Source organism: Lupinus angustifolius, chromosome LG14, assembly GCF_001865875.1.
Source record: "Lupinus angustifolius cultivar Tanjil chromosome LG14, LupAngTanjil_v1.0, whole genome shotgun sequence".
NCBI lineage: Eukaryota > Viridiplantae > Streptophyta > Magnoliopsida > Fabales > Fabaceae > Lupinus > Lupinus angustifolius.
This window is the reverse complement of record NC_032022.1, coordinates 6,421,939-6,431,653: the sequence shown is the minus strand read 5'-3', so window position 1 is coordinate 6,431,653 and position 9,715 is coordinate 6,421,939. Positions and strand designations below refer to the sequence as shown.

At 33.9% G+C, this 9,715-nt stretch overlaps 1 protein-coding gene across 2 annotated transcripts; it reads left to right on the top strand.

The window, feature by feature from the left end:
* On the top strand, positions 374-9,583 carry LOC109326874. 2 transcript variants are annotated; one of them, XM_019559753.1, is made up of 13 exons: positions 374-839; positions 2,309-2,444; positions 2,942-3,078; positions 4,078-4,279; positions 4,863-5,101; positions 5,374-5,485; positions 5,619-5,760; positions 5,943-6,085; positions 6,304-6,473; positions 6,959-7,255; positions 7,346-7,401; positions 7,739-7,953; positions 8,271-9,583. In XM_019559753.1, the coding sequence occupies exons 1-13, from the start codon at positions 630-632 to the stop codon at positions 9,443-9,445; spliced, it is 3,234 nt and encodes a 1,077-aa protein (XP_019415298.1). In that variant the 5' UTR covers positions 374-629; the 3' UTR covers positions 9,446-9,583. The 2 variants fall into 2 exon arrangements, with proteins under 2 accessions (XP_019415298.1, XP_019415299.1); XM_019559754.1 differs by lacking the exons at positions 374-839; positions 2,309-2,444 and having other exon boundaries at positions 2,971-3,082.

Sequence of the window (9,715 nt, the reverse complement as noted above, 5' to 3'; positions counted from 1 at the left end):
GAGTTCTATAAAAATCGCTAACCCCAACTAGGAGTCTCTAAAAATATACTGATAAATAATTTAAAAAGTGCATTAAAATTGTAAAATTTTAGTTAAGGTACACGTGTACCGTAAATTTGCCATTCCTTTGCATTGTATCCATGTATTAAAAAAATATTATGGAGAGAAATCCCACTTAGCTGACTATATCTGAAAGATTATTATATACATACACAAATACTTTGTGTTTACAAAAAATGGTTGAAATTCTTTTGTGTTACTTTTGCCACTCTATTTTCTGGATAAATGACAAAACTACCCGTGACGATTTTCTATCTTGAATGTCACACCCTTACACGTGCTTCACATACATCAAGTACTACGTCAAAGGCCATGAAATGGAGCATTTCCCTGCACTCAAACTCATGTTCACTTATCCTTAGTGCAATCATCAATGGCCACTAAACATTGAACACACTCAAACCCATAATTTAAATCACTCTCTTAACTCAATCACTTCACCATAGACTAGTAGTGCTTCATGCAGAACCTCCTTCACTCTTCTCAAAAGCTTTCTCTATAACACCTTAGAAAATGTCACTGTATCACACTTAACTCATAAGTAGCATTCACTTATTTTGTACTATAAGATGGGTCAACTAAGACTCTTACGTTTGTGTGTACTATGTTGTGTTTTCTTAGTACTGTGTTCCTTTAACAAATGTGCTGGTTCAGATGTTTATGTGAAGTTCTTGAAGGCCCCGCATGCATTTTCTCACTTGAACTCAGCAAATTTTGCTTTTGCAGTTCTTGATTCTGGTAATGGTGTCCCTTGCTCAAATTGCAGCCTTAGTTGCAAGGTTTGTCTCTAGTTGTGCTTATTTGGAATGTTAATTTTGTGAATATTTTAAATTGCAGGTGCGATTGTAGTAAGAGTTGTTGTTGCGGCTATTGTTGTGAATTATTTTGTGAAAAATATTTTTGAATTCGATATAGTCTGATATGATATGACATGGTTGTGCTGCACCCATATCATTATAATTAATATCACACCACAATGATGGTGTAACTATTACTGCAACCGGATCATGTTATGTAGTACAAAATTTAAATCACTAACAACATCTAACTGGTTTTTTGTGGTGAGATGGTAATATATGAATTTGACAAATTTCTACCAAGTTTTTATTATCTATGTATTTGTTGTTCTTCAATAATTTCGTAGGACTTGTATATTTTTTTCCTATTAAAGTTTATGAGAAGACAGCAAAAATTACCAAGCAAAAAAGAGAAAAATAATAGGCAACATTAGAATTCTCTATGAAATTAAATCATGAGTAAACTCCAAACTTGGCCCTCCTAAGATTAACTGTCATCTCATTTACTCATCAGTCCACGAAAATAATTTTGCCAAATAAGTCTATCAATGATATAAAATTTCGCCATGTTTATCCTTCAAATCACTTGGTGGATAATAGTGTAAAATGTTACGGCATTAGTCCACGAAAATTATTTTGCCAAATAAGTTTCTCAATGATATATAATATCGCCAGGTTCATCCTTGAAATCACTTAGTGGATAGTAGTGTTTAAATTGTGGTTGGAGGTAGTGATCACAATCACTGTCAAAATTACTGGGGTTGCTGTTATTGTAGAATGAATGTTTGTTTCTTAGAAAAATATTTTTGAATTTGATGTGGTCCGATGTAGCTTCATGCGATTCAACGTGGTTGTCGTGCAGTATAATGTGATTATAACATACTACAACCGCAACATTGGGGTAAGATCAGGTAATACAACATTAGGTAATATGGTCAGTAATTTAAAACAGTGATGGATAGCATAAGCATGAACATAATGACATTTATATGTTTGAGAGATTTATTTGGAGAGAGAACTAGAGATCTTATGGTATGGCAATCGAATATTCTTGATCCATAATTTTGACCCACACCTAAATTACTAGAGCTTAAGTGCGTTGTTTTGGTATAGAACATGAGGATCAACATGGTGACGTTTTGTACCTTTGAGGTACCTAATTTGGTAAAAGAAAATTGGAAGACTAATATGGTGATGAAAACCTAACATTTGAAGAATTAATTGGAGGAGTAAACTCTCACATCATCAAGTTTATCTATTTCTATATTACAAGAGCATAAGTATGTCCTGTTATTGAATGGTAGTTTTTATTTTGATTATATCATGTTGAAGTGATTACTCTGTTATTCTGCCAATAGTACTGGAATTCAAATGTCTGTTCATGGTTTTGATTTCTTTTGTTTTAGGTTTGAAAAGCTATTCTGATTATTCTAAACATATCATGTATGCAGTTAGATGATGGGATCCAATCAGTTTGCAGAAATAGAAAAATTTCATACACAAACTTGAGGGATGGGAATCATACTTTTGAAGTCTGCAACAATGGAACTCAAGGACTTGGTTGTGCTAGCTATAACTGGACTATTGGTTAAGAAACCAACCTTTACTCCTTGTACTTTTTATTAGTTAGTTATCACTTATGAGAATTGGCCTCTTTTAATTTATGATTAGTTGTTGATGAATCATGCCATTTGTCTTTTGAAAGAAAAAAGTTAAGATTTAAAAATATGAGTATTATGGTTATATAATATAATAACAAGTAAGCCTTAATTTCACTGAGTGAATTCGGTTAGAAGGGTCAAAAGTTATAGATGGAAATGGGGGATACCAAATATCTTGCTTAATGTTTTCTGTCTTAGTGAAATGAGATTCACATATGAGAAAACAATATATGTATTGACAGTGTAAGAGTTTTATACACTGTCGATCCATTATCCACCAATACCATTCAATCTCAATTATCATACACTCTTCAAAAAATGTTATACAAGTGAATGATAGATAACCGACTGTATATAGATTTTTAGAGTGAATAATTATTACACTCTTCATAAATATTCATTGAGTAATATCATCTTTTTCAGATACAATTCCCCCAACAGCAAATGTTACAGCCTCAACATCTTTCACAAGTTCTTTAAATGTTTCAGTAAATATATCTTTCAGTGAACCTTGTATAGGAGGAGGTGGTTTTGGATGCAAGTCTGTGAATGCCTGCAATGTAAGTAGGTGACCAATTTACAACTGCTTAGATTTCTCAAATTTGAATTTCATTTTTATGTTTGAATTGCATGTTTAAACTTAAATTATCCTAAGTGGGGATATGTTTTAATCACCCTTGACATGCCATGTGATTTCTCCTCTCCCTTGTGGAGAATCCCCTATTTACTTACCCCCTCCTAGGTTGTAGTCCATTTGCAAAAGAAAAAATCTTCAATCATGCCATTATTATCTAGCATACTCATTAACCTAGTGTTAATGTGTATCGAATTTGTCCTTTAGGTATATCAGGTTCACCTTCTGTTTCCCTTAAAGCTATAACTTAGATTCTTCAAAATGCTGCCCCATTTTGTTTGAGTATGGGCAAGTATACCAAGTTCACCTTTTGTTTCCCCTAATGTATATCAAATTTGTCATTTAGGTATACTAGGTTCATCTTTTGTTTCCGTTAAGGCTATAACTTAGATTCTTCAAAAACTGCCCCATTTTGCTTGAGTATGGGCAATCGTAAGTCTTCACTTTCTAGTGTAGGTATCTGTTAGGGATTTTCAATTTTTATTATGATCCTGAGCCGCCTTTTCAAGTTTTCGACTTAGATTCACTCTCCTTTTCCTACATTGCCCATGTGACTTTTCCACTTAACACTCTTTGCTTTGCGTTAGGACCTGCAATCTAGAAGCCATTGTAAGGCCAAGGGAATACTAAAGAGTCAACCATAAGTGAGACACTACATCTTGAACCTAGAGTGTAAGAGGCAATGTTGTATGTGTCTTGCAGTTATAAACTCTTTCACTTGCCTCACCCTATCCTAGTCAAAAAACATGGGTCCTTGGAGCTTTCCATGTTAGAATAATATAATTGAAAATGCAAAAGCCCACATTAATTAACAAGCAACAACAAAAATGCATAAAACAAGGTAGAACAGGTTCTTGAAGAAGTAGATTGTGTCAACATAATACTAAGTCAGTTTTTAACATATTGTTGTTACTTTTCTTTACAGCTTCTTGTATATGGTGCTGGTGAGGTTATACCATCTTCCTTTAGCATATTGCAGCCGAATCTCAAGTATTCTCTTCTTGTTAGATTGTCCTCTTCAGTTCAATATGGCCGGGCAATCCTTGTTATGGATAGAAATTTCTGTACTGACATTGCTGGTAACAGCTTTACAAGAAAGCCAAATTCAAGTGTTTATATACATTTTGGTCAGTATATATATCTTTTATTATGTTGTTTTGGTAGATATTTTTAGAAATTTCTGATATATCATTACTTTATGGATATACATTGTACTTGATTTTTAATACAAATATCCAACTGCACACTGAACATGATGTTAAAGTGAATTATTGTATTAGCACCTTTAGACTATATTGTTAGTGAAGCCAGATCTTTAATGCAGCTAAACATCAGTAGTTACTTTATTGAAAGAATCAGTGATTTAAATTGCGGACAGTATCACGTGATGTACTCACAATATTGCTGAAACCGTACTGTAATGTAACTGCGGCATAACACCGAATCACAATGATGTGGCTGCATCGGGCCACACACAACCCCATCAGACTATATTTGGGTTGTATCAGGCCACATCGGACTACATCTGCATCAAATTCAAAAATATTTTTTTAATCACAAAATAATTCAGTTTGCAATGGTCGTAATCCGTATTGCAATGACTACAATCCCAACTGTAACCGCAATTTAAACATTGGAAAGAATTAATTTCCATATCAATTTTTTTATGTTCAAAAAATTGATTTCCTTCATTGGTGGGCATGATCTCAGATAGAAGAAAGGTATATGTCGACCTCAGGACTCATATACCTGAAAGGCTACTTCAACTCAACAGTGAAACTAGAACAGTACAGGCAACTAATAAATACAACAAGCTACAGGTGTATTTGTACTTCTCAGTCCCAGTTCTGAATTCATATTTAGAAATTATGAATTCTCTCAACATTAGTCAGGGTTCACTTCTTCCGACTAATGCAGAAACTCTTCAAAATCGCAGATTTGGATTCATGGTTAGTTGACTCAGAGATATGACATGATATGTTATAATTCTATTTTCAACAAAACTTAGGTGTGCTTATGGTGTTGTTCATCAATGAAAATAAACACATGTCAAAGTTTAACAACAAAAGTATAACAGTAGTAACAACTATGACATATGTCTTATTCTCATGTAAAAACATCACCAGAAGCACCTAACTTTTCTCTTTGTATTTATACTTATTTCAAGTGTATCTCTTCTCCTTAGTGCTTACACTTTCTTTTCGGCCCATTGTTATTTCAGATTGCTAATATCTCGTCCACTGCTATAATCTCTGTCGACTTCAATTCAGAGTCTATATTAAGCAGACAAGGCAGTCAAGTTTCTCCAGTTGCACCTGTCACTTTCCTTTATGGTACATGTTATCCACCAAGCAAAATCTATTTAGATTTATACATCCCTTATATATGTTTCATTTTGGCACCTGTTAGCCTGAAATTTTTGAGATTCCATTACTCTCTGCTGACATAGCTATTTATGGAATTCAGATTCTAAGAGGCCTACTGTGATGTTGAGTACATATAGCATGAGAACAAGAGAACACAATCTCCACATATTAATTACATTTGCGAAACCTGTTTTCGGCTTCAATACCTCTTTCATATCAATCTCAGGGGGTCTATTAATAAGGCAAGTATTCTGCAGAAATGATTTTTCTGTCATATTGTATGGTGTGTGCCCATACTAGTGATACTATATGTCTGTATGTGTAAATCTCTATCTCTATATGAACCATTTTTAAAATGAATTATGTAAAAAGAAAATTCAAGTTGATAAATGATCATTTCTCTATCTTTTATACTTCTGTCTAGTTTTCATCAAATAAGACGGAGCACATACATTATTGAGCTACAAGCAGATGACGATATAGTATTTGTCAGTGTTCCTGAGAATGTAACTCGCGATGTTGCTGGAAACAAAAACCTAGCTTCCAATGTTCTACAAGTGAGGCACTGTAAGATTTAATTTTTTTTGAGATTAAGTTATTATTTTTATATCGGTAACAAAAACCTAGCTTACAATGCTCTACTCACGATATTACATTCTGTCTACTTGTGATATTACATTCTTGTATACTAATTATTTTCCCCCTTTCATTTGTTGGATGAAATTTATTGAAAAGTTGCCATCTATAAATCGTTAAACTTATTTATTATTTCATGAATCATGCAGACTCTATACCTCTGGTTGCCGCTGTGATTTCAGCATTTGCAGCTGCTTGTTTTGTTCTGACATCGCTTGCTGCGGGGTTTCTTACTATCTCAACTGCAAGCCTTCAATCCTTTGATACATTTATGCGATCATCTTCTTTCTTGATTGTTGATCCAGCAAGGAGTCTTTTTGTGAGCTCTCTAACTTACCGTTCACCATTCTTAATGCTTATGTATAAAATTGTTTTTTAAAATGTAGAAACACAATGTTATGTATGAATAGAATATTTTGGCTTATATGTGATCATTTTATATTAATGATTTAACTGTTTATTTTTTTATGATTAAACAAATTTAAAGTATCTTATGAGAAAGTCTTGACATCATGTTTAATGAAGTATCAAAGGGATTGATATACATATGTTCTATTTCATATTGTGTGTGTTCACTCAAGGCTAAAGACCAGTGTTTCTTTTTCATATAGACACAGTGTATTTGATCTCAATTTAATTTTCTAGATTCTTGGTTAACATTTGAAATTATTTCAATATCGAGAGATATTATTTCTATTTCAAATTCACATATATCTATGCAAATGACCAAAATAACTTATTTCTCTGTAGTGAATAAGGATAGAATGTCACATTGATAAGGTCAACTTTTTCTTAATGATGCAGAGAATACTGTGCTACATTCAGGTCTTTGCACTGTCTAGATGGTTAACAGTTAAGTTGCCAGTTGAGTTTTATGAATTCGCCAGGCATTTGCGATGGACCGTGCCTTATTTTTGTGTGCCATGGGAAACTGGACACATGGACCTATTCATGGTTGGCTCTATTCCTTTCGGGAGCTCTAATGACTTCACCAAAGCTTCAGCAACAACCCCAATGAAGCTGTTAGAGAAAAAAATGAATTTTGCTGCTTCAGTGTATGGATTACCACTAACTTCTTCGGAGTACCAGCAATATTTTGAGGTTAGAATAAAGTTAATGTCTCTAACAATCTATTGATCTTTGTATTGATGAAAAATGATCAGCATCTAAATTAAAAATGCATACCTGCAGAGCCAAAATATGAAACCTGAAGCTGAGTATATTTTGGATTCACAACATTCCAGTGGGTAAGCTATACTTTGGATTCACAACATTCCATTACATATATTTTGCACTTTCATTTCCTTATGAAAAAGGTTAAAATTAGGACAAAACTAATAGAACACCAATTTTTAGCACCCTTTTTATGCCTGTATGTTTTCATGTATGATCTGTTAGTCTTTGTTGATAACTTCTAAGCTGTAATGGTAAGTGCAAGTTTTCAACCTAGTATAGCATGATTTAATGGTCAGCACATACTTTACTAGCTGTCATATAGAGGTGTAGAAAGGAAAATGTTCAAATGCTTCAGAAGTATTTGCTTATTTATGATCTAATATCAAATTTTATTGATTTATCTTATAGATGGACAGATTTTTCTAGAAGCATGTTGTGGTTAGCTGTGATCTGTGGCGGTTTGATGGTTCTACATGCTTTTCTGCTTATTATCCTCAAATTTGGGAAGAGAAATTCTGAAAACCATAGGAAATATGGAGCACTCACATTCCCAAGATTTGAGATATTTCTTATATTTCTTGCACTACCTAGTATATGCAAGGCCTCTGCAGTCCTTATTAGAGGTAATATTATGGTTTATTATGTCACATAACCTTTTTATGTGAACCATAAGTATTTTTAACCAACAAAATATATATCTTAGGTTCTTAAACATATGCAATGTATACTAATTGTTTTTCAACTGTGGGAGAAGAGATATTTGTGATCTAGGAGATGAAGATGCCTTTGTTTCTTCCCCTTTTTCCTTAAGAAGAATCCTGTTTATGGTTCCTGTTTTCATTCAGTGATTATTGTATTATTACTTTACTTTTCTGAAGTTTAAAACCTCTCATACACAATCATTTGGCAATATTTTTATCATTTGTATGTATGGCCTTAGGGGGAGCTCCTTCGGCAATGGCAGTCGGCATTATACTCTTGGTTTTTGTGTTCATCATGCTTCTAGCTTTGTTCATGTTCCTCTCTGTTGGAATCACATTAGGAAAGCTACTTCAATACAAGGAAGTTCATCAAGAAGGTCTGAAATTTCACTGGTATCAAGAGCTTGTGAGAGTAACTCTAGGGCCAGGTAAAAGAGGCCAGTGGACATGGAAAGAACACCCTAAATCTATTTATCTAACCATCTTTGGTCCATTGTTTGAAGACCTAAGAGGGCCTCCAAAGTACATGCTTTCACAGATTTCAGGTGGAAAACTTCCGAGTAGTGGCAGCATTATTGCCTCTGATGACGAAAATGAAGATGCAGAAGCACCTTTTATCCAAAAGCTGTTTGGGATTCTTAGAATATACTATGAGCTTCTTGAAACCGTAAGACGGGTTTTGCTTGGAATTTTGGCTGGTGTCTTCGTGAAGACTCAAACTTCTAAGACTCCAGTAATTATTATGCTGTCTATAACCTCTTTTCAGCTATTCTTCATTGTGCTAAAGAAGCCATTCATAAGGAAAAAGGTCCAATTAGTTGAGATTATCTCACTCACTTGTCAAGTTGCTTTGTTTGCTACTTTTTTCATCCTCTTGAAGAATGATTTTTCGGTCAGAACTGAGACAAACTTTGGGATTTTTTTGCTTGTGCTGTTCATAGTTGGGTATTGTGCCCATATTACAAATGAATGGTATGCTTTATATAGACAAACAAAGCTGCTAGACCCTGAGGAGAAGTCATTCTTGACAGGTTTGAAAATTGCTTCTATTGGATTTCTTTTGTATTTCATCCCGAAAAAATGCATCAAAAACTTGGAAAACAAGTTACCACAAAACGGCCATGCGAACGATGATACTCGAGACACTACTTTGAGAACCGAAAGATTGAGGGGCTCAGGCAGCAGTAGCTCGGGTACACCTGACAAACCATGGTTGAAACAATTGCAGGAAATTGCGAAAGCTAGCTTTGGCAGGGAAAAAAGTGGAACCATAAATGACCCGTCTACTAGTGGTACTACTAGATGGAGTGAATTCTGGGGAACCAAAAGGAGTGGAAGCTCATCTTCTGATTTTAAATCATCAAAGCAAAGTTCATTGTACAAAGATTTGGAAGCTATTTTTGCATCCAAGTGAAAAGTTATATAAGAAAGATAGTTAGATTTATGTATGTTGTATTCTAAAACATTTTTCAACTTATTGTGATTCTGTGTGGATTTGCTATCCATGCTAGCAACCTTGTTTCTAGTGGCTATATGATGTACAATTTCATAAGTGTATTTGCACATTAAGAAAGTCACTTAGGCTCAAAACCACACTGTACTGTTTTCATTTATCACTATTCCAAGCCATATCTTTGCCACAAACAAACAATTATCGCATTAAAGATTTTGATGATGTTTTTAA

What these genes read in the sequence shown, in the direction of transcription:
- LOC109326874 (XM_019559753.1), top strand. Translation starts at nt 630, where the DNA reads ATGGGTCAACTAAGACTCTTACGTTTGTGTGTACTATGTTGTGTTTTC. An exon ending in AGTCTGTGAATGCCTGCAAT is followed by an intron (nt 3,079 to 4,077) that starts GTAAGTAGGTGA and finishes TTTTCTTTACAG; the next exon opens with CTTCTTGTATATGGTGCTGG. An exon ending in ACCTGTCACTTTCCTTTATG is followed by an intron (nt 5,486 to 5,618) that starts GTACATGTTATC and finishes TATGGAATTCAG; the next exon opens with ATTCTAAGAGGCCTACTGTG.